The 24,274-nt window shown below is 47.1% G+C and overlaps 3 protein-coding genes across 7 annotated transcripts in view; 2 read left to right on the top strand and 1 right to left on the bottom strand.

Annotated features, from left to right (window-relative positions):
* TIAM2 (TIAM Rac1 associated GEF 2) overlaps positions 1–5,725 on the top strand; it is a 119,015-nt gene extending 113,290 nt beyond the window's left edge. For both annotated transcript variants that reach the window (XM_080663529.1, XM_080663530.1), the window contains 3 exons: positions 326–413; positions 1,052–1,206; positions 4,590–5,725. In XM_080663529.1, coding sequence (XP_080519655.1) covers positions 326–413; positions 1,052–1,206; positions 4,590–5,200 — 854 coding nt within the window. In that variant the 3' untranslated portion in view covers positions 5,201–5,725. The remainder of the gene's footprint in view (positions 1–325; positions 414–1,051; positions 1,207–4,589) is intronic.
* Positions 1–24,274, bottom strand: part of TFB1M (transcription factor B1, mitochondrial) — a 48,415-nt gene that overhangs the window by 2,375 nt on the left and 21,766 nt on the right. For 2 of the 4 annotated variants that reach the window (XR_013960323.1, XR_013960324.1), the window contains exons 5-7: positions 22,140–22,259; positions 9,091–9,218; positions 5,756–6,130 (exon numbers count right to left, since the gene is read on the bottom strand). Coding sequence is in view for 2 of the 4 variants with exons in the window: in XM_080663532.1 (XP_080519658.1) it covers positions 5,887–6,130; positions 9,091–9,218; positions 22,140–22,259 (492 nt within the window). In the remaining 2 variants the exon portion in view is untranslated. Of the gene's footprint in view, positions 1–5,607; positions 6,131–9,090; positions 9,219–22,139; positions 22,260–24,274 lie in introns of those variants that run through there. The other 2 variants (XM_080663532.1, XM_080663531.1) reach the window with 2 other exon arrangements.
* On the top strand, positions 19,119–19,778 carry CLDN20 (claudin 20; the record flags this gene model as incomplete). Its single annotated transcript, XM_080665078.1, has 1 exon — positions 19,119–19,778. One exon carries the CDS (start codon positions 19,119–19,121, stop codon positions 19,776–19,778), a length of 660 nt encoding a protein of 219 aa, XP_080521204.1.

Here is a 24,274-nt window from a genome sequence, read left to right as displayed (position 1 = left end):
CTGAGCCCCTCCTCCTCACTGTCCTTCCGCAGCATGGGGCGGGAAACGGGACCCGTGTAACCTCTTCCCCAGAGGATGGAATCCAGGGATAGGGAGGAAGCACTACAAGGGATTGAAAACTTCAGCGGGAAATGTAAAGAGTAACTAAAAAGTATTTAACTCTTTGTAAGTATTTGTGAAAGTCAGACAGAGAGTGAATCGGGAGAGTCAGGTTGGGAATAGTTGACATTTTAAGACGTGGCTACATGGTGAGTGTTAGAGCTCACAGGTGTTCTCAACAGGCTCTCTGGCAGGTGTAGCCTCAACTCTCTCGCCCTTTACTCAGGGACAGAAAACTCTTCCATCTGGGAGCTGATCCACACCAAGTCAGAAACGGAGGGGCGGCCGGAAACCGTCTTCCAGCTGTGCTGCAGGTAGGACGCCCCACCGCCCCGCAGTGAGAGCCCTGGGAATGAGATGGAGTGGGAGCTCTTAACAAGGAGGGCTACGTTTAATGCCTCCTGGATTTTGGTGGCTTCAGGATCACAGCCCACACCACACTCCCCACAGGGCAGCAGTGGCCCTGGCATAGAACACACCGAATAAAAACCTACCCAAATCCGCTCTAGCTGGTTTGGCTCAGTGGATAGAGCGTCCACCTAAGGACCGAAGGGCCCTGGGTTCAATTCTGGTCAAGGGCACATGCCTTGGTTGCAGGCTTGGGCCCTGGTCTGGGCTCGGGCAGGAGGCAACCAATCGATGTGTTTCTCGCACATCGATGCTTCTCTGTCTCTCCCTCTCTCTTCCATTCTCCCTAAAAATCAATGGAAAAATACCTTTGGGTGACGATTAACAAAAAACAAAACAAAACAAACAAAAAATACCCAAATCCTAGTGCTTCATGAACTTCAGTTCTCACTCCTTTGTAAGTGAGACCAAGGCACTAGGTTGGCCACTGCCTTAGTCTGTCCTGCGAGCGGCAACGTGCCACAGCAGGACGAGGGGACAGGGACCGGAAGCACGGTGACACTGGACACCAATGCTCTTTCTTCTCTCCATCCCCACCCCCCAGTGACAGTGAAAGCAAAACCAACATCGTCAAGGTGATTCGATCTATTCTGAGGGAGAACTTCAGGCGGCACATAAAGAGTGAATTCCCCCTGGAGAAAGCATGCAAGGATCGCCTGGTACCCCTGAAGAACCGCGTTCCTGTTTCAGCCAAATTAGGTGAGAACTTTGCTAGCCTCCTGTGTATTCATGAAAACTGTGAGTTTCTCTAAAATGAGACACGCTCTTGTAATACAGGGGTACATGTTAGCTCTAAACCAGACACCCAAATACGGGAGGTAGGGGGGAGTTAGATGGCAGTGGTAACTTTGTTTCCTCTTAAGAAACCTGAACGTGCCTCTTGCTCCCACGCCCCCTTTTATAAAATACTAGTGGCCTGGTGCACGGATTCGTGAACACTGAAAGGAAATTAATTAGAAGAAATATTTTAATATCGCTATTCGCCCTTTCTCTAAAATAGAAGTGTCGGAGATGAAAGAAAATTAGTAAAATGTATATGAAATGAATATATAAATTGATTAATATATAAACAATAACATGATATAACAGCAAAGACAGGATATAAAAACAGTGACTGACAAATTGATTAAACTTATTCTAATATCTCCCTGTGTACCACATTAAGAGTAAAAACACTTTCAGAGTGCTTGACTAATTTCCCTTGTGATGAAGTATTTATAACTTTAATGTCATATGCTCTTCAAACTCGAGAGAAAGCAACATATAACTGACCATGTCCGAACACAGGTTCAGGTAGGAATATTCCCACTCTGTCTATAGAGTTTGTCCTTGTGATTTATTAATAGTCATCACAAATGCTGGCATCACGGGAAACTGTCTTTGAATTAATTTAAATGGGAGGCCAGTGTCAGATGGGGACAAATCAATTCTTGGAATCAGAACCTCTCCTTCCGCAGATCCTGTTAATACCTCAGCTTCAATTGTGGCGCCAGTGAGAGCTTTGTATGTATCGCACATGTGGGAGTCAATGTTTATTTTTAAATTGCCAGTGTTCGTCATATGTACTGGCCGGTTGGTCAGACGGATGATCACTTCGCCTTTTATATATATAGACTAGAGAGAGGCCCGGTCACAAAATTCATGCACGGGGAGGGGGGGGGGTGTGTGGGGAGTATCCCTCAGCCCAGCCTGCACCCTCTCCAATTTGGGACCCCTCGAGGGATGTCCGTCTGCCCATTTAGGCCCGATCCTATAGGATTGGGCCTAAATGGGCAGTTGAACATCCCTCTCACAATCCAGGACTGCTGGCTCCCAACTGCTCACCTGCCTGCCTTCCTGATTGCCTCTAACTGCTTCTGCCTGCCAGCCTGATCACTCCCTAACCACTCCCCTGCCAGCCTGATTGATGCCTAACTGCTCCCCTGGCCAGCCTGATTGCCCATAACTGCCCTTCCCTGCAGGCCTGGACCCCCCCAACTGCTCTCCCCTGCAGGCCTGGGTTCCCCCCAACTGCTCTTCCCTGCAGGCCTGGGTGCCCCCAATTTCCCTCCTCTGCTGGCCTGGTCACCCCTAACTGCCCTCCCCTGCAGGCCCGGTCGCCCCCAACTTCCCTTCTCTGCAGGCCTGAACGCCCACAACTGCCCTCCCTTGCAGACCTGGTTCCTTCCCTGCTGGCCATCTTGTGGCGGCCATCTTGTGTCCACATGGGGGCAGCCGTCTTGTGTGTTGGAGTGATGGTCAATCTGCATATTACTCTTTTATTAGATAGGATACAGGCCTGGTGCATGGGTGGAGGCCAGCTGGTTTGCCCTGAAGGGTATCCCGGATCAGGGTGGGGGTTCCCTTGGGGCATGGGGTGGCCTGGGTGAGGGGCCTGTGGTGGTTTGCAGACCAGCCATGCCCCCTGGCAACCCAAGCGGAGGCCCTGGTTTCTGGGATTTATTTATCTTCTATAATGGAAACTTTGTAGCCTTGAGCGGAGGCTAGGGCCAGCCAGGGCGGGTGGAAAGCTTGGCTTCCTCCATCTCCAGGGAAACCAAATCCTCCTGCTCACTCCATGGCCGCAGCCATTTTTGTTGGGATTTATCTTCTATAATTAAAACTTTGTAGCCTTGAGTGGAGTCCACGGCTGGTCAGGGTGTGCGGGAAGCTTGGCTTCCTTCATTGCTGGGGAAACCCAAACCTCCTGCTCGCTCAGTGGCTGCAGCCATCTTGGTTGGGTTAATTTGCATACTCGCTCCTGATTGGCTTGTGGGTGTGGCTTGTGGGTGTAGCAGAGGTACGGTCAATTTGCATATTACCCTTTTATTAGATAGGATAACCACCCCAACCCCAAACCCCTTCTTACCACCACCGACACGGCTACACTTACCATCTTATCTGCTTCTTCCACCAAGATGTACAGGAGTCCAGGCACTGAACTGCTCACCGCAGTATTTCTGGTGCTCAGAACACTGTAGGCATCTAGAAAGTCAGTACTTAATGCCTTAAGATCAGAAACCTAAATCCTCCTCCTTATCCTATTAGAGCAGCAGGTAAACGTGCCAAATCACACTGCTCTCAACTTTCTGCCTATTTTTAAAATTTCAGCTTAAGTTTGTAGAACCTCCTTTCTGTAGTAACTATTTTGTTTTTATCTTTGATCGTGTTTTTACTCTTATAAAATGTATGTCTTTCTTTTTGGGTCACAGTGTGACTTCTTCAAATTTACTGTATATTTCCCTTTTTTTCTCTTACCCAAATAAGCCATAGCCATCAAAAAGATGCTGTTGTCTACAGAAACACAACCAGAGCTCCCTTCCTCCTCCAGCCCCAGAGAAATGAAATGCAACACAAATAATTACTCACATGAAATCTCTGGAAGTTGGGTAGAAATTCCAGCAGAGACAGTTCTCATGAGAGAACATTTGTCTCCTTTTTTTTTTTTTTTTTTTTAATATATTTTTTATTGATATTTCACAGAGAGGAAGGGAGAGGGATAGAGAGCTAGAAACATCGATGAGAGAGAAACATCGATCAGCTGCCTCCTGCACACCTCCCACCGGGGATGTGCCCGCAACCAAGGCACGCGCCCCTGACTGGAATTGAACCCGGGACCCTTCAGTCCACAGGCCGACGCTCTATCCACTGAGCCAAACCGGTTTCGGCATATTTGTCTCCTTTTAGTGAAGCAGCAAGGGACAAAGGTGAGAAGGTAGATATAGAAATATGATGTAGTCTTGGTTATCAAATGACAAGGTGAGGTAGTGAAGACAAGGAACCTAGATTTTGTAACTAACATTTCAGTGTATCCATTGGAAAAGTAGGAATCCTAGCCCTTACAGTAGTTTGTAGCTTATTTTTCTATCGAAATAGTTGAGCTCTGATAACTGGTCATCCAAAAATACTAAATCCCCCAACGTCAAATTTCAGATGAAATTTCCATACCTGCATTTTTGCCCAAGTCCCAGGATGCTTGGTAACTGAAGTGAGATGATAAAATCTCCAGTAATTAAGATGTTAAACTGTGTAACGTACAATGCAAAAACCACACACTGGTACCCGTTTCTCTGTCACAAGGGGGTGTGCTTCTCTTCTCGCAGCTTCCTGCAGGTCCTTGAAGGTCCTCAGGAATTCCTCCAGCAGCGAGTGGCCGGGCGAGCCGGGCAAGGGCAGCTCGCTGGACTCCGACGACTGCAGCCTGAGCAGCAGCACGCAGAGCAGCGGCTGCCACCCGGCGGGGGGCGGGCAAGACACTCTGAAACACCCCCCCACGGGCCTCACGGATTTCCCAGACAACCTCATCAAGGAGAGTGACATTCTGAGTGACGAGGACGAGGACTACCATCAGACCCTGCGGCAGGGCAGCCCCACCAAAGACATAGAAATTCAGTTCCAGAGACTGAGGATCTCCGAGGACCCGGATGCTCCCCCTGCGGAGCAGCAGCCGGGCTCCGCCGACCGGCCACGAGGGGAGCAGCCCAAACTGGTCCGGGGACACTTCTGTGCCATTAAACGGAAAGCCAACAGCACCAAAAGGGAGAGGGGAACTCTGCTAAAGGCGCAGACGCGCCACCAGTCCCTTGACAGCCAGCCTGAAAATGCCAACCTCGACCTCAGCTCCGTGCTCGAGCGAGAATTCAGCGTCCGGAGCTTGGCGTCGGTTGTCAGCGAGCAGTGCTTTTATGAAGCCGAGAGCCACGGAGACTCCTAGGGCAGCCTCCGTCGGATGCGGACTGAAGCGCCCGTTTCACTTTTAAACTTCGGGTGGTGAAGTGGAAATGGCAGAAAAGCTAAACTATTCATTATTGGGTTTTGTGCAGTATACATTTTCCCACAAAATAGTTGTAAAGATTTAAGTTATTTTAATTTATTGTGGACCAGAAAACTAGATTCAACTGGTCAGAATCTGTAAAATACTTAGTTTATATCCCTTTTGAGCAGGTGTCAAAATGACTTAGAACCCTTAAAACGGCAGTCTAATTATTTTAATTTATGTGGGAAAAGGAGGGGAAGTTGTGTTAATAGCTTTTAAACAAGGTCGTTTTTCTCCATCCTCTGGGCATTTACTTTGAGCTGTTAGTTTTTGCTTTATTTAAAGCAGATTTAAGTTATTTTAATGTGGGTTAGGGGCACAATGTGCAGAAATTTCATTTTTGTAAGGTTGTAATAATAGATGCTGTTTATACTAAACATGTCATATCTATGCATATATATATTAAAAGAAAGCTTGTACTGTAACTTGATTATATTTATTTTCTCTACCAACCTGTACAGTAAACGGGAAGAAAGTCACATCTGGTAATGGGTATTTCTGTCGTGGTGCAGAAGTCAGGATACAGGTGTGAGACGCTCGGCCTGGGGAAGCCACGCTGGGGAAGCCGCCAGCCCCGAGTGCGGCTACAGGCTGCGGCTCTCCCTGTCCGCCTCCTTGTCCTGACGGGCGCGTTTGTTGTTCTTGAGCTCTTCTCTGAAGTTGTAAGTAAAGAGGTGTGGGTCTTCATCACACATCCTCCGGTACACGTCACAGAGGCTCTTAAAATGGGAGACAGAGAGGTGGCAGGGGCGAAGGGTAGGGTCCACATCTGCCAACTGGAGCAGCTGCCCAGTGCGTTCCAAGCGCTGGGCTTCAGGGAATAACATTCTGAGAGAGAAAAAAAAAAAAATCAGGATTTTACTTGAGCAATGCTGCAAATCACAATGCTTCCTTCCACCCTCCTTTGACCATGCCTGGTTCTGAGAGGGAAGAGGTGGCGGAGCCCTGGTGGCGCCTGGCAGGGTGCGAACCCAGGAGGCAACCTCAGCTCTACCTCTGGGCCCAGGAGGGAACCTCAGCTCCACCTCCGCCTCCGGGCCCAGGAGGGAACCTCAGCTCCACCTCCAGGCCCAGGAGGGAACATCAGCTCTACCTCCGGGCCCAGGAGGCAACCTCAGCTCCGCCTCCGGGCCCAGGAGGGAACCTCAGCTCCACCTCCGGGCCCAGGAGGGAACCTCAGCTCTAAATCCGGGCCCAGGAGGAAACCTCAGCTCCACCTCCAGGCCCAGGAGGGAACCTCAGCTCTAAATCCGGGCCCAGGAGGAACCTCAGCTCCGCCTCCGGGCCAAGGAGGGAACCTCAGCTCTAAATCCGGGCCCAGGAGGAACCTCAGCTCCGCCTCCGGGCCCAGGAGGGAACCTCAGCTCCGCCTCCGGGCCCAGGAGGGAACCTCAGCTCCGCCTCCGGGCCCAGGAGGGAACCTCAGCTCCGCCTCCGGGCCCAGGAGGGAACCTCAGCTCCGCCTCCGGGCCCAGGAGGAACCTCAGCTCCGCCTCCGGGCCCAGGAGGGAACCTCAGCTCCGCCTCCGGGCCCAGGAGGCAACCTCAGCTCCGCCTCCGGGCCCAGGAGGGAACCTCAGCTCTACTTCCGGGCCCAGGAGGAAACCTCAGCTCTACCTCCGGGCCCAGGAGGGAACCTCAGCTCTAAATCCGGGCCCAGGAGGGAACCTCAGCTCTGCCTCCGGGCCCAGGAGGGAACCTCAGCTCTAAATCCGGGCCCAGGAGGGAACCTCAGCTCCGCCTCCGGGCCCAGGAGGGAACCTCAGCTCCGCCTCCGGGCCCAGGAGGGAACCTCAGCTCTACCTCCGGGCCCAGGAGGGAACCTCAGCTCCGCCTCCGGGCCCAGGAGGAACCTCAGCTCCGCCTCCCGGCCCAGGAGGGAGCCTCAGCTCCGCCTCCGGGCAGCAGGACCACCGAGAAGGCTGAGGCAGCCTGACCTGCAAGGCGTGCCCACGGGGGAACATGTTTTCAAAGCTCCGTCTATACCTGCATCTCTGAGGTGAGTGTAAATAACGTGTTCAGCTGCGTTCTCAGAGGGGAATGTAAGTTTCATCTGCCTCAGCTTTTAATATGCAAGTTGTTTACTGCTGTGGGAGACATCATTAGTTCTGATTCTCTATCATTTGAACATAGTTTTTGGAACATTCACCCCAAAAGAATGACCTTTCTTGGCAAAGTTAGGAAACAGTTGATGTGAAAATGCAAATCGTTATGTCCCCTCTTTAAGATCTGTTGAAGCATCTTTAACACTGGTGTGAGGTATACAGTTTATATGTCATCCGACCGAGACCACTGTTTTAAAATGCAGAGCAAAACTGGCGCCGAAATACTGTGAAGCTTCCCCTGGATTTTACTTCCTTTTCTCGAGTCCGAGGGCTCTGCAGGGCTCATCTCAAAGGGCTTGGGAGAGAGAGGTCTGAGCCCGCATGCGGAGTGGGTAAGCATGGCGGAACAGAGGCGCTCTGCGCTAAATAGAAACGGGCTTGCATGCATACTTCATGGTACCATTTTGGCTTGATATCACCAGTCATTAGGGAAATGCACACAAAACCACAATATCGTCTCACAATGGACAGAATGGCTATCATCAAAAAGTCAAACAAGTGTTGGCGCGGATGCAGAACAAGGAACCCTCGTGCACTGTGGTACTGCAACTGGTGCAGCCACGATGGAAAACAGTATGGAGGTGCCTCAAAAAATAAAAAATAAAAACTGTTCAAGCAATTCTACTTCTGGGTAATTAGCCAAATAAAACAAAAACTAATTTGAAAAGATATATGCATCCCCACCCATGCTCATTTCAGCATTATTTACAATAGCCAAGATTTGGAAACAACTTAGATGTCCATTGATAGGTGAACAGAAGAAAAAGATATGGAATGGAATATTACTTGGCCATAAAAAAGAATGTCATCTTACTATTTGCACCAGCATGGATGGCCCTAGCAGGGGTCCTCAAACTACAGCCCGCGGGCCACATGCGGCCCGCCGGGTGCCGCTGCCTGTCCTGCTTAGCAGCCGACTCATCCCGGGCCTGCAGTGCGCATAGGAATTTGTTCATAGTTTTTTTTTTAAATATAGTCCGGCCCTCCAACGGTCTGAGGGACAGTGAACTGGCCCCCTGTTTAAAAAGTTTGAGGACCCCTGCCCTAGAGGGTATTATGCTACGTGAAATAAGTCAGTCAGAAAAAGACAAATACCATTTGCTATCACTTAACGGTGGAATCTAACAAAACAGACAGACACAGATAAACTGGTGGCTGCCAGAGGGGAAGGTGGTGGGAGGATGGGTAAAAGGTGAAGGAGAATAAGAGGGGGAAAGGTGCAGATACGAAGTAAGTAAGCCACAGGGAAGCAGTGTGCAGCAAATACCATCAATGGTACAGGAACAACCCAGCCTGGTAACAGATGGCTATTAGACCGACTGTGGTGATCAGAGCGTAAGGCATATAATGTCCAACCATTATGTTGTACACCTGGAACTAATACACTGGTGGTCTAAGTGCTGATAGAGAAATCGTGACCTTCCCAGTACAGGGTCATTGCAAACAGCGTGACTGTCAGTTTTAGGTTGTACTTAAGACCAAACCAAACCTAACCTGTCAGTGGCATCTGAGGCCTAGTCAAGGTTTCTGTTTTCCTCAGCGGCAAAGGGTTGCGCACCCCAGGATTTGAACGGAGAGTACTATTAACAGCTTGAAGAATTACAAAAACCCAGTTCGGAATCCTTGAACAGTAACTGAGGATTTTATAAGGCGTGCTATGAAGGGAAGAGAAAGGGCTCTTACCCAAGCCCTCGATGGCAGTATTTCCTCCGGAACTGAAACACGTTCTGAACAACTTTCTCCACCAGCTTGAAGGGCTGCTCTATCTTGGGCTGCGTCAGGGGCGTGAAGTGCACCACGCCCACGTCCACCTGCAAGGTAATAAGCAAACACATCACTCGGCTGCACGCGTAACATGCAAGCAACTGAGCTTCGTAAAATGCAGGAGAAAGGTGTTCATACGTGGACCTCAGTTTCATCTTCTCTGGCAGGTAGGATGCTTGCTGCATTTGCATCTGAGCTGAAATCAGTTGGTTGCATCAGTTCTGTAATGACATCCACTAGACCTGTGCTTGACAATTCCTTAATTTTAAAATGCAGTCTTACAATGGCCTTTAGCATCAACCCAAATCATCATCCGAGCCCGTGGGCGGATAACAGGTAGCATTACAGGATTTTACTTAGCTTCTGAATGAGCAGAGACTAAGGTGCAGCAGCAGTTCTGACCATAAGACTGGGCGTCAAGGCCCAGGGAGAAGGCAGACAGGCCCCCAAGGACCACTCAGCATCAAACTCCCCAGAAAGGGAATCAACTATGCCACCACTTACTCGGCACAGACACCATCAATCAGCTGGACGGAATTCATGAGTGTCGTCTGCACAGTCGCATGACTATCCGATACCCACTTTAAACGCCCCTGGAGGCAGAGGCAGGATCCACATAAAAAAATAAACCACCAAAAATGTCGCTGTTTCTGTGTCCGGCTGCTACCAGCTATAGAGAGTGTTTCTCAGAGAATAAAACTTTTCAGGCATATCTGATAAGGGAGTTACAGCGTGACTTATTCTACAAACGGTCTCACTGTGATTCACAAAAATATATTCAAAATAACGAAGGGAAAATATTGGAAGTACAAAGAGAGAAATGGGAGCCACACACACAAATGCCTGACAAGAGACCATGACTTAGGAAATGGGAATTCTGTTCATAATTTGTGGACGAGTTCTAAGGACTTGTTAAATTTGCTACTTAGAACGACACACAGACTCCACAAAGGCTAAGAAAGTACCGCAGTCTATGAAGTGTGGGTCATACCACTGCCTTTCAAAACGGTTCTATTTTGTAAATTTGAAAGGGGTTATCTTGTTCTCTTAGGAGGACTTGCTTCTGAAGGATCTGGTGGCTACAAAATTCCTTAACACTGGCCTGTATATATGAGGGTGGGGGACTGTGTCTTTGTTTTTAGGGTGGGGGACTGTGTCTTTATGTTTTTTGGGTGGGGGACAAGCACTTTTGTTTTTAGGGTGGAGGACAAGCACTTTTGTTTTTAGGGTGGGGGACTGTGTCTTTGTTTTTAGGGTGGAGGACAAGCACTTTTTAGGGTGGAGACTCTCTGGACAATAAAAACTAAGATGTGCCCAGCATTGGGCGGCTAGGAGGGCTTTTGTGGAGCCAGTGTGTTTGTCCTGGGGGGTGGGGGGGAGGGCGCTGAGCTGCCCGCTGGCAAGCTGACCCACCAGGCCTTCCCTCCTGAGTGATCACTGCCCTGCCCCTGATGTTGTCGATGGGCGACAGCGGCACCGTGAAGACTGTGAAGGTCGGATGCTGTGGCTGGAGAAGGCTGGTTCTGAGCGGTGGAGTGAAAACTGCCAGAGAAGGGGTCTGCACCCGGAAGGTGTCCCCTAAATGTCCGCCAGCCTGCGGGCTATTTCAGTGAAGAGCATGTCCCTGGGCGAGACAGCAGTCACCCCACAGCGACATCAGCAGACAATGGGACATGTTCTTACTAAGTTTAATACCTGTCAAATCGGGTTCTCTATGTTGCTTATTCCATTTCACCAAGACTAGTAACAGCTACGTCCTGCAGGAAACCAAGGGCTTTGATGAGAAGGCCAGGACTCTCCTTAGACCTTCACACAAACACCACAGCACAGCATCCAGGGGTCTCAGAGAGGTTCGCGCTCAATACAGAAAGAGAGAGAGAGAGAGAGAGAGAGAGAGAGAGAGAGAGGGAGAGAGAGAGTGTGTGTGTGTGTGTGTGTGTAGGCGGGGAGAGCGCTGAAGAGGACAAGGCACCGTGGAGGTGGCTTCAGGGTTTAGAGCAGGGGTGGGGAACGTCCGGCCCGCGGGCCGTATGAGGTCCAAGAAATCATTAGCTCTGGCCCTGCCAAAGCAACTGCAGGTAGGACTCGAAATTCAATAAATCTAGGAGCTTTTTCCATAGCAACATCAGTTTATATTAAGTGAATTATATTAAGCAAATGATATTATAAATATCCAAATGGCCCTTGGCAGAAAAAAGGTTCCCCAGCCCTGAGTTAAGTAAACAGGAGGGCTCCCGCAGGCTGGGAAGAAAAGAGAGCATTTCTGTGGAAGGAAAAAGCAGAATCTCGGCTGGGAGCGTGGAAGCAACAGCCCAAGCCACACTGTGATCTGGAAATGTCACACCCTGCCCTTGCGCTCTTTCCTCCTGCTCCTCTGGGGCAGAGAAGTGAGCCCAACTCTTTGGGAGGAGAACATTCTCTAGACTTGCCACCCCTTCACTCTAACTCTCCATGTCGCTGCTCCCTGGCACTCTGGTCCTACCTCTCCTCTGCCACCCTGTGACTCAACTCCCGCCCTCCTTTCAATCCAATTCTTCCTAGTTACCACAGCCAGTTCTGAAAGGAAACCTAGTCACCAGGTGTCCCACGCCTGCCAGTTTCCAGAGAAAAGACTCTTTTAACAAAACAGGCGATAAATGTGAGCCTCACCTAACCTACACTACGAACTATTAGAACGCTAATGTTCAGATACCGTGAAGACCAAACACACAAGTACAGGGATAGATGCGTCCTCCTTCCTGTCAGACCCCGCCACCTGCAGCTCCCGTGGGTTTAAAACACGTGGCCTCATCTTTATTTGCCTGGTTTTGTTTCTCTGAGATACAGCTGGTGCTTGCAAACACAGAAAATGCCTAACGTTCTAAAATCCTGTGCAAATATAGCAAGCACCCCATGTAAACTGTAGCAGATTTCTAAAGTTTGAATCTGGTACCCAATTGGCTAGCAGTATATTGTAACTTAAGAAAAAAGCCCACTCATAATCAAATATAGTTACACTTAGTGGGGGGCCCTCTAAAACTCACTGTGCAAAGGGCTCTTCCAGTAACGCGTCCTGCTTCTGTGGGAAATCGCTACCACCCTGGCCACCTTTTTCCTAGCCCCGCCCCCCACAGCAAGCCTCAGAATTACTTTGAATGAAGGAGCCCATTTTCTCTGAAACTACAGGAAAGCCACTTGGTAACTATGGTAACAGATACCAAATTGCTTTTTACTTATAATTGAATTCTTATTAAAAATGACAACTGGTTTTTTTTTTTCTTCCTGGATTTTAAGTCTATTAAAGGATTTGATTGCAAAAAGGAAGTCAGTACATAGGGAACAGATGCACTTACACTGAGTGGCCAGATTATTATGATCTCTGAACACATAATAATCTGGCCACTCAGTGTAGATCCTATATAATAAAAGGCTAATATGCAAATTGTCCCCTCGACCAGGAGTTCGACCAGTAGGCAGGCCGGCCAACCGCCCATGTCCCCCTCCCCCTGGCCAGGTTGGCTGGACCCCACCCATGCACGAATTCATGCACCAGGCCTCTAAAATACACATACACACACACACACACACACACACACACACACTGAGTGGCCAAATTATTATGCATTCAGATATCAAAATAATCTGGCCACTCAGTGTATAAATTCCAGTTTAATGTTGCCATCCCTTTCCGAAACTCAGTCTCTCAGTGCACCAGTCTAGGTATGGCCTGGTTCCTGACTTACTAAAATTTCAAATGAAGGAATTTATAGTAAATTTAAATATCTGCCTCTCAGATCCACCATGATGGTTCGGTGGACCACCTAGGACTCTGGAGTGGCCTGGGCCACAAGGCAGGAATCAGGCTGCGTAAAGAGAGAGGGTCCCAGGGAAAGAGGACGTGGAGGAGGGGCAGTGACTGAGAGCCGGACCCGAACTAGACGCATTTAGCCCACAATCTCAGATACTACCAACAAATGACCGTGTTAAAAAAAAATGTCCTGCTCTCCAAAATAACGTACAAAGAGAATACAATGGCAAGGCCACAACAAATACATACTTATGAGGTTACATTCATCTGTCAGTGTCACCACAGCCCAAAGACAGGCTTAGTATTCTAAAATAGTGTGATGAGGACTTAGAAAACAAGCCCTCGAGATCCTTCTCATGAAGGCAAACAGGAGTAACAACATGTAAAAATAAGGTAATCGATAATAGAGCAAGTGGAAGTACAACCTCTTAGCAGAAACCTGTATCGGACTTGATACAGACATCGTCAGAAACTAGATGGCCTCGTTAGACATTTGAGGACACACAAAAACCCGAGGATATGCATCTTCATTTTCACTATTATCAACTCATTTACAAACTGCTGATTTTAAAAGTTAAGAAGTCTTCACACTGATCTAAAACATTATAGTAAATCTAAAATGATCATAAAGATAGAGGAAACAATGGACTAATTGTGTTCATCGCTGATAAACATTACTTTAAGGTTAAGTCAATCACTTTACATTTGTGGGACTATAACAGGAAATTTTAAACTTATTCTGAACTACCATATTTTCAAGGTTGGACAGGAAGCAATTACAAAAAGGACTGGTTGTTTTGAAATCTGAGCCCCAACTTTTCACTGGAATTAAGTGGGCATTTTAAACGCACAATGACTGGGCATCCTCCCAGACCGATGGAATCGGAGCCACGGGCCGGGGCTGGCCTCCAGGCTGTTCCAAAGGTAGCTGAGGCTCAGGTGGGCCGGTGAGCGGCACAGGTCAGTTAGTGCCCTTCTCTCTCAAATATTCAAATAAATTACCGATTCTTTCCGAAAGCAAAGCTTTTCTAAATTCCAGATTATCACTAAGAGAAACAAGCCCTATGGCAAGCTCTTGTAATTTTTTTCTTAAAAACAGAAAACTGCGAACATTTTAAAGGAGAAAGGAGACTGCTGCGTCAGCTCCGCGGCAGCCACTCGCAGGGGTGAGAGGTGAGCTTCACATGTCCGGCTCGGAGATGGCAGGGCTCATCTGTTCCCCAGCGTAATGCCGGCCACCCCAGGAGGAAGCGCCTCATTATACCAAGACTTGGGAGTACACTCTCTTCCAAGGGGAGGCAGGGCGATGCCATGAGTGCAGAGTACTTCCAATGTCACTGTATTCTGGGCCTGACTGCCACTCGCCATGTGTCACCTGCTAGTCACTCATTCTACAACCTTCACTGTTACTGAACTTCTGTGGAGCTCATTTTTCTCATCTGTAAAATGAGGACTCTTGTCATCTCACAGGCTTGTGTTGAAAATCAAATAACATGGTGCCTCTAACAGCACCCAGCAGCTAGGAAGCAGCTTATCTGAATGACAGATACAATTATATCAAGATTACCGAACAAGAGAGCTGCAAAATCACTTAAAGTTAGTCTCATTTGGAAAGGACAGAATTATACTTTTGTTCATGCAAAGGTGGTGTACAGTTCAGCGGATGTTATTTTATACACTCAAAGTCAGTTTCTGGGATCGGTCATTCGATATGTACTGTGCCCCTTCTCTAAGCCAGCACCTTCCTGGCCCGCGGGAAAGAACAGCGAGGGACGCAGACACAGAGCCTCGCCCTGTGCGGGTCCCTCTGGAGGTCTTCAACCAGGAGGGGGGCTCGGAGGTGGCCGGGCTCTCGATGAATCTGGAAACTTAGAAACAACCACTTGTTGGTTGACGGGCAGCTGGATACGGAAACAAGGACGGTTTTAGATCCAGGAAGTGCCAAATGGAAGGTGAATTTGCCACTAACGGGCTCGGTCTTGTCTGTGGCAGGTCGGAGATGTCATCAGTGCTGGCACACCCACAAGCGGATGTACAGCTTGGAGAGGCCGGGAAGAGGCATAAACTGAAGAAAGACACACTTGATAGGGTTCATCTAGGGAAGTCTCTGGACTTCAAAGTTTCATTCTCTTTAATCCTGTCCCCATGAGAAACAGATAATGACGTCAATGAACTGTGTTTCTCCATATACCTCTACTCTCCAGATTCTTTCTTATATAAGAAATTCTGCCTGATTAAAGGTCTACAGTTAATAAACGTTATTTTCATTACAGAAGTTCACCATTTTAAAACAGGCAGTTCATATTGGATAAGTATCAAGGCAGAAGCATAATAAAGATGTTTGAAAATAGTAAGATACATTAAAGCATGCTTAAGCCATTTATTCCCAGCTGCATTACTCTGGAGGGCAGCGACAAGGGCAGGGGGTCCCTCCACCTGCCATGTGTCAGCCTCAGCACAGGTGGGTGCACCAACAACGATGGCAGGGAGCCGAACTCGCCAAGGCACTGACGGGACCGGGGTTTCTTCCCTTGCAGCAGGAACAACCTGCTGTTCCTGTTAGCAGAATCAGATAGCGCTATTTTAAAAACGGTCTTTTCAACGTTTATTTTGAAAGTTACTAATTTTGTGAAACCCGATTTCAGACAAGTCACAAGCACCAGAATAAAAAGGTAGTCTCTGCTATCATTTGTAAAGCACAATCTAGTTAAAAATATTTCAGACCATATTCTTTAATATAACTGGGAACATCGAATAATAAACTATCTTCCAACATAGACAAAAATTCAAAAATAAATTATAACTGTGGACTAAAACATAGTATTAAGAAAAGAAAAGTCTTTTTGTGAGCACCCAAATAATTCCTCCTCTGTATCCAGTGACACAAAAGCATTTTCAGCTTTCAGGTTTCGAAAAAACCCTGTTGGAACCACAACTCCCGCCCTTCCCCGCCTCTCCTTTCTTAATTCTCCCACAGCTCAAAAAATGAGATGGAGAACCTGGTATTTATCTCCCGGCACCATCAGCAGTTCTCCCCGCTCAGATTCTATGTGGCTCTTTATTTGCTATTTGCAAGTTAGCTTGTTGGAGCTTTACCACTGATCTTCAGAAGCAGTAAAGCGAGCCTCTTGTAAGTGGTGTCTCTCCATCAAACCTCCCTGGGGTTCATTCGAAGACAACGACCAAAGGGAATTAAGACGCCGAAGGCTACGGACAAAAGGTATGGAAAAGGGAAGCTTTTAAAAGCTTAGCGGCCTAAATATAGCTCTTTAAGTACCATTTAGTTTGAATTTTAAGTTGCAAATCTGTTCTTAAACATTACTTTTGATATAAATAAATCTTGCTGAAACAGATTTTACTCTTTAGTAACATCTACTCCAGACATTCTTTCGGCGGATGGTTCAAATAATAGCACCCCCGGTTCTGCTCTGTAAGCACTGTGCTTGGAACCATGAGAGAGTTAGTTCCGTCCTCAGAGCTGTTTGCTTACTGTCACAGTATTTCACCACCATCACCACCACCACCACAGAAACAAAGTGTGCCTGTATTCTTTGCCCGACAGAAATCTGAGAGAACAGGCCACAAACTGCATCATGCTGTGGCCGGAAAGGAGAAAAGAAACGGTTTCGTGGTGCAGCAGCAAAGATGCCAGTGGACTGTTACCACAGCAGCAGGACAGCGACCTGCTTTGCGGAGAACACATTCTGTTGCATACATTCTCCAGGCAGCAGAAAGCACTCCAAGTCCAATCCCCACAGTAGCGAGCGCTATGCTAGCTGCATGCAGCGTCATATTGCTTATGCGGATTTTGCTGTCGGTAATGTATCACAGCCAATACTTGTTAATGAAGACGGACAAGCTGTCTGGGAGTCCGAAGCACACTGAAATTCATAAAATATATTGGCTAATGAGAAATAGGGGCTATGATTGGGGAGCTGAGCATAGATTGATCAACACATACAGTTTACTCAACCAAAGTAAGAAGACAGAAATGAGGCACTCTCAGAGAATCTTAGCAGCAGCCTCGTTCTGCAGAACCTCAGCTGAAAATGGTGCGGAGAAGGCAGTAATTTAGTGAGCTGGCTGGAGCTCCAAGCCCAAACCTGAAAACAGCTATCATAAACTGTAAACATGCGCTTCGGTGTTTTCTTAGAAACTTTTACTTTTGTTCTATTTTGGTCTCAGTATGTAAAGAAATAAACTGGATGATGGCAGGCAAAGATCCCTGGAGTAAGACTGATTCTTAAGAATTCAAAATCTAAGGGAAATTCTCTCCTAAAATTGTACATTTCACATTTTAACATTATGAATAAAAATAGATCAATAGGATTCAGCTAGCTCTGGATTTAACTTCTTAGAGAACCAATGTTAGAACTACAGAGAAGTCCACACTTAGTCTCCAAAGCTAAGCCATTTGCCCAATTGATACCCTCTGGAGTCTTTTTTTTTTTTTTAATTTTTGGTGGGAAAGGGAGTGAAGTTGATATTTAAAGGTGCGCTATGCCTTCAGATGTAGCAGTTTTCCCAGCTTCCCACGGGAAGCACCCAGAGGTGGATTTCACACCTGGGGTACCGGGGCAGCGGGAAAAACGTCCAGGCTGGAGGGAGGTGGGAAGAGAGGGGAAGATCTGGATTCTGACCACCTGCTGCTGAGACCTGGCTGGCACTGGGTGATTTACCTCCAAAATAGGCTGATCTGAAAAAATGATGATGTACAAGATTATATCTAGTTTCTTCAGCTCTAAGATTCTATGCCAGTGAATACAATCAGCTTAAGGAAGGAAAAGACATTGCCAAGATATAAAATAAATATGACATTTACTTGTCAGATAGAAAAAAAAATACTAATAACACTGTCAATTATAATTTATTGTGTACTTGCCATGGGGGTAGATATTGCTCTAAATCCTTAAAATGCACTGACGTATTTAACCCCATGACATAGGTCCTATAATCCTCCCATTTTCCAGAAGAGGAGACTGAGGCTCCGAGAGGTTCTGGAAAGCCAAGGTTTGACCCATACATACTGCCTTTTGTCAGATATATATGACTCATGATAGAACACACTGTTCAAATTTAATTGCTGTATTTCAGAAACCATTGCATTTCTCAAAGAAGGCAGTAGTGCTGCCAGCTTGAAACAGCCAAGCCACAAAGTGCTAGCTTTTCCCTTGGAAAAAGTGAAGTGTGGCTTTATTTTTGGTATCCTTTCACAGACCAGTAACGATGTGGTTATTTCTGTTGAGTATTTTCGAGACTCGACGTCCCTGCTGGGGAACGGTTGGAAGAACCGGTTTTGCAGCAGACTGCTGCATTTGGGTCAGGAAAGGATTCGGTCCCAACCAGAACGGGCCTCACGGTCTCGCAGCAAGCACAGTAGCTTAATTGTGCCGGTCGTAGCGTCACTGGCCCGCTTCTGAGTACCTTGTACCTGAAGTGGAAGAAGTGCCACCCTCGGTAAGGATTTTGCAAATGTTTATTAACTAGAACTCAGGGATAATCATGCAGGTGACGGACTTCTTTCCACTGCTTTCCTCTCCTCCTTCCACAACTCCCCTGGGTCATGTGGAGGTACTTGGTGGGCGCTTAACAAATACTTGTTTAAAAAAACCATCTTTTGAATACTTAAAACTTTCTAAAATATCAATTAATATATATTAAGGGGTTAGTTTAAACTATTCTTTTCTTCTATAGACTATCTTAATTTAAAACAAAGTAAGTTTTAAAAACCTAAAATGCAATTAAAATTCTTTGCCAGATCTTATAGCTGGAATGTGGACTACCTACCTCTCGGAACAAGGTGCATGCCCACTTTGCAGACTTGAGCACAGCTGAAGTTTTAAAAAGAACTAAGTGGACAGCTCCTTGCTACCCGCCACCCACCCAGCACAGCCGCCCGGTCACCCAGGAGGTGGAGCCTCTGAAGGCCTGGTGAGCCTTTCCCCTGCGCAGCCGCCTCCACATCCACTGCGGGGCCTGGGCGCTCGGCTCCCACTGCACACAGAGCCTTTCTCTTTACTCTCTCTCCCTCCACCCTGATCTGCCTTCTTTCCCCAGCCTGTGTTCCTTGGTCCTCCACTGCACAAAATCTTCCATTCTGACCGACAGCCATCATAATTAAGCACCAGGATTTTCTAGGTGGACAGCTGACGCTCAGGTCATGGCCTCAACGTGTCTCCAGCTCCTTGCTTTCGTCCTGGCCTTCTGTGGGGTCTGTGGAGTGCTGGCTGCCACCCTGCTGCCCAACTGGATGGTGAACCTGGACACGGGCTCCAACGTCATCACGGCCATCGTACAGCTGCAAGGGCTGTGGATGGACTGCACGTGCTACAGCACCGGCATGTTCAGCTGCACCCTCAAGTTCTCCGTTCTGTCCCTCCCCACCCACGTGCAGGCTGCGCGGGCCACCATGGTCCTGGCCTGTGTCCTGGCTGCTTCGGGGATCTGCACTTCCACGGTGGGGATGCAATGCATTCGCTTAGGAGGGGACAGAGAAAGCAAGAGCCACGCTTGCTTTGCTGGAGGCCTCTGCCTCATGTCGGCGGGGCTCTCTGGTTTAATACCCACAGTGTGGTACACAAAGGAGATCATCGCCAACTTTCTGGATCTGACCGTTCCAGAGAGCAACAAGCATGAGCCGGGAGGAGCCGTCTACATTGGATTCATTGCGGCCTTGCTGCTGTTGATCTCCGGCACAATTTTCTGCACTTTCTGCCTGAAAAAGGACCCAGAGGCGTGGCTCCCGCCACCCAAGCAGCAGCACACCCCCGCCGCCAAGCCGGAGGGCAGCTCAGCTTACAACCTGAAGGACTATGTGTAAAGCAATGTGTAACCCACACGGAGCTTTCAGGTGCCTGCTGGGACTTTGTCTTTATTTTAGATTCACACACACACACACACACACACACACACACACACACACACACACACACACCAGGATTATGCTTAACTTTCTCCACAAAGATTTTAAATACTTTAAAATTGGCAAGATTCTTTAAAATGCCAACAAACTCTCATGTACAACTATACCTGTTTTTTAAGATTGTTCTCCCATCCCTGTTTTCATGGGTTATCTAAAAGTTTATAATTGGAAGAGACTCTGATTATATTAACAAGGCAATTAATTAATAGCTTTTCTTCCTTTTTAAGGTAACCTGTTGATACATTTTCTGAACTGGTACTTAACTGGGTTTTAGAAAAGAATTTAATTGCCAGGTGTGAGAAGCACCTGGCCCTGCTGTGAGTTCAGGGCCAGTCTGCGTTTGCTGTCTGGGTGGCGACCCACAGGAACTTGCTTCTGTTTCCCATTGGCACGGCACGGCACATGAGGGACAGAAGAGCTGTCCACCTCTTTCAGACGTCGCCCAACCAGCCACCCCAACTCCCTCTCTATTGGGAACTCCCTGTCCCTTTTTTCATTTTAGAAAAGTATCTACATACACCTGTGAGAACCGACGAGGTGACATTCAAAGATGAGGCGGACCTAAAGGAAGAACACTGGGAGAGACCACCACAGCAAAGCCAAACCGGACCGCACTCCTCCCTCTGGGGCTTTAGACATGGGGTAAAGCTAGTGACGGCAGTAGTTTGTCTGAACAGGCTCCAGAGGCCCTCGCCTGCTGCCAGCTAGTGGCTTCTCCAGATGAAGTCATCCAGACACCACTCACCCCATCTCCTCTGCTCGCTCACTGATTAGTATTCGGATGACAAAGGCTACTTTTAAGTTGTCATTTTATTCTCAAGCTTGACCCACATTAACAAAAACATCGAGTTCTTTCATCATTGAGCTGCTTCAATGAGTTTATAGGATGTGCAAGTAATTTTTAAAGTATAAAGAATGCTTTTAAAAATATAAGTTAAATTATCTTGAGTATTTCAAATATTTTAACAAGAAAATAAAAACTGAATTTTTTGATGTGCAAAAGAAACACTGCAATGGTTGTTCCTTATAACTTGTTAATTCAAGCTCAGTCACTGCTCACAAGATAATGGTAAATGGGGGAAAAGAACATTTCTTCGCATATAAATAATTCAGGGATGGGAAGAATACCTTTTATGTGAGTAAAAAAATGCTCATTTGTTCATACAGAAGTAGAGACTAAAATATTTTATGCCTGTTTTACTCGGTAGATCATCATTCTCTTCTCCAACAATGTCATCAGCTATTAATGGAACACTGAAATGAAAAGGCGCTCTTTCACGTATGGATTAGAAAGGTGATCACTGAAAGAGAAGTTTAAATGACTTTAAAGTATGCATTCCTTCTGAGTGGTCAAAATAGTTTCTAAACAAGTGTTTTAAAAATACTTCTAATAAAAAGAAGATTTTAATGCAGATTAATGGGATAGGATTGCTTTGACACCTATATGGTTCTTTCATTTTGCTTAATGTGACTGGCTTTATATGCAGTCTACATACCCAATAGTCCTATACTAAAAGTTTACTTTATATCCCATATAATAAAGAGCTGATTGCTAATTAGACCGAACAGCAGAAAGACTGTCTGGACGACCTTCTGGACAACCTTCTGGACAAAGCCTGGGCTGTGAGGGCCGGCTGGGGCTGTGAGGGCCGGCCAGGGCTGCGAGGGGCTGCATCGGGTCTCTAGTATTCTGTAAGTGTATATATACTTCAAAAATAATTTATATTTATTTTTGGAATATTTTCTTCCTAAATACATACAGGAGTGTTTTGAACTCTCAGAAAAGCAGCCATTTCATGCAAGTAACATTACCACACTAAGGTCTCTCCAAAAAAAATGGAAAAAACATTCACGATAAATAAGGCTGATGTAACTTTAGCTAATATTCTCTAATAGAAATCACACAAAAATACTGTGTTTTTTTTGAGGATGGATGACCATATACCTTATCTTCCATACTGAAATAATTTAAGGTGTAAAAAGGATAATAATAATATCACCACGACCAGGGCAACATGGATAAAAGTGGGCATTTGGTCATTCTAAACAAGGGGAGAGAAATTAGAGTAAAAATTGTGATTTTTATTCATGTTGTGATTTTTATAGTTCTGATTCAGGAGCGGTAAAGGAAAACTTCTGGTACCGTTTGCATATAAGATTAGATCCTAGAGATCATTTCCTAGGACACATCCTCAGAAGAACAATGAATTCAATTTAAATCCTAGTTCTGGTGCAGTGAACAAATCAACAGAAACTCACCTCCGGTTTGGGAACAAAAGCCCGGCCCGGAATGGTGAAGATGTGCTGGACGCGGCAGAGGTACTGGGCCATCACAGACAGGCGGCTGCGCTGCTTGCTCCCCGTACTGGCTGCAAGTCTCTAGGAAAGACGAAAAGGAACGTTAGCAAATAACTAACCCAGTCGGATCAAAATCAAAACATCAACACTAACAGAGAATGTAAGAGTAACTCAAATGACCCGTGAACTATGCTCGACCACACAGCAAATTAGGATCAAGCACAGTAAAGCTGCAATGAGATAAAATTTCATATCCACAAAATGAACGAAATTTAAATGACACAAAAGAGAACCTGGGCGAATTTAGTACTGGTGAGTATTTGGAGCAACAGGAACTCTCACAGTGCTTGTGGGAGGGAAACTGGTACAAGCACTTTGGACCATAATTCGATAATATACATATTAAAGCTGAAGTCAAGTCAACCCCTACGATCCTTTAGGTTCACTGTTAGGACTTTATCCTAGAGAGCAGTTTATATAGCTACACAAGGAGATGTGTGTAAAAATTAATATTCACTGCAACATTATCCTATCTAATAAAAGAGTAATATGCAAATTGACCATACCTCTGCTACACCAACAAGCCACGCCCACCAGCCAATCAGGAGCAAGTGTGCAAATTAACCCAACCAAGATGGCTACAGCCACAGAGTGAACAGGAGGCTTGGGTTTCCCCGGCAATGGAGGAAGCCAAGCTTCCTGCACACCCTGGCCGGCCCAGGCCTCCACTGAAGGCTACGAAGTTTCAATTATAGAAGATAAATAAATCCCAACAAAAATAGCTGTGGCCACAGAGCGAACAGAAGGCTTGGGTTTCCCCGGCGATGGAGGAAGCCAAGTTCCTGGCCTGCCCTGGCCTCCACTGAAGGCTACAAAGTTTCAATTATAGAAGATAAATAAATCCCAGATACCAGGGCCTCTGCTTGGGTCGCCAGGGTGTGTGGCCAGCCTGCAAACCACCACAGGCCCCTCATCCAGGCCACCCCATGCCCCAAGGGAACCCCCACTCTGATCCGGGACACCCTTCAGGGCAAACCAGCTGGCCCCCACCCATGCACCAGGCCTCTATCCTATTTAATAAAAGAGTAATATGCAAATTGACCATCACTCCAACACACAAGATGGCTACCCTCATGTGATCAAAGATGGTTGCCCCCATGTGGACACAAGATGGCCACCAGGGGAGGGCAGTTGGGAGGGACCAGGCCTGCAAGGGAGGGCAGTTGGGGCAATCAAGCCTTCAGGAGAGGGCAGTTAGGGGTGACCAGGCTGGCAAAGGAGGGAAGTTGGGGGCGACCGGGCCTGTAGGGAAAGGCAGTTGGGGGCGACCAAGGCCTGCAGGGGAGAGCAGTTAGGGGTGACCAGGCCTGCAGGGGAGGGCAGTTAGGGGCAATCAGGCTGGCAGGGGAGTGGTTAGGGGGTGATCAGGCTGGCAGGCAGAAGCAGTTAGGGGCAATCAGGAAAGCAGGCAGGCGAGCAGTCCTGGATTGTGAGAGGGATGTCCAACTGCCCATTTAGCCCCAATCCTACCAGGATCAGGCCTAAACGGGCAGTTGGACATCCCTCAAGGGGTCTCAGATTGGAGAGGGTGCAGGCTGGGCTGAGGGACAGACTCCCCCGTGCACAAATTTCGTGCACAGGGCCTCTAGTAAGTAATATTTAAAAAAGTGGAAAACAAAAGGCCATCACAGGTGACTGCATAAGTAAATTGTGGTAATTCGACAACGGTAAACTATTAATAACAGTTAAAGTGAGTAGCAATGATTACCAAGATAGATCCCCAAATAGAGTAAAAACTAACTCAGTGCAGAAAGTATGTATGACTTTATTTATACAAAAACTTCAAAACATTATTTCTGAGTGTGTGTGTGTGTCTATATCTGCAGTGCAAGAAAAACACAGGAATGATGAATAGAAATTTTAACAAAATGCAACTCATGGAAGGGAAAGAAAGGGAATAGAAGAGGGCTCTAAACATATCGACATTATTTTATTTCTTAGGGAAAAATGGCAATATGGTAAGACTGGACCAAGCTGAGTCTTGGAAAAAAATATTAGGCATAGCCCTGGCCAGGTGGCTCAGTTGTTGAAGCGCC

Source organism: Plecotus auritus (assembly GCF_963455305.1).
Source record: "Plecotus auritus genome assembly, chromosome: 4".
In the NCBI taxonomy this organism is placed as follows: Eukaryota; Metazoa; Chordata; class Mammalia; order Chiroptera; family Vespertilionidae; genus Plecotus; species Plecotus auritus.
Note: the sequence above shows the minus strand (reverse complement) of the source record. Positions and strands in the feature narration are given on the sequence as shown.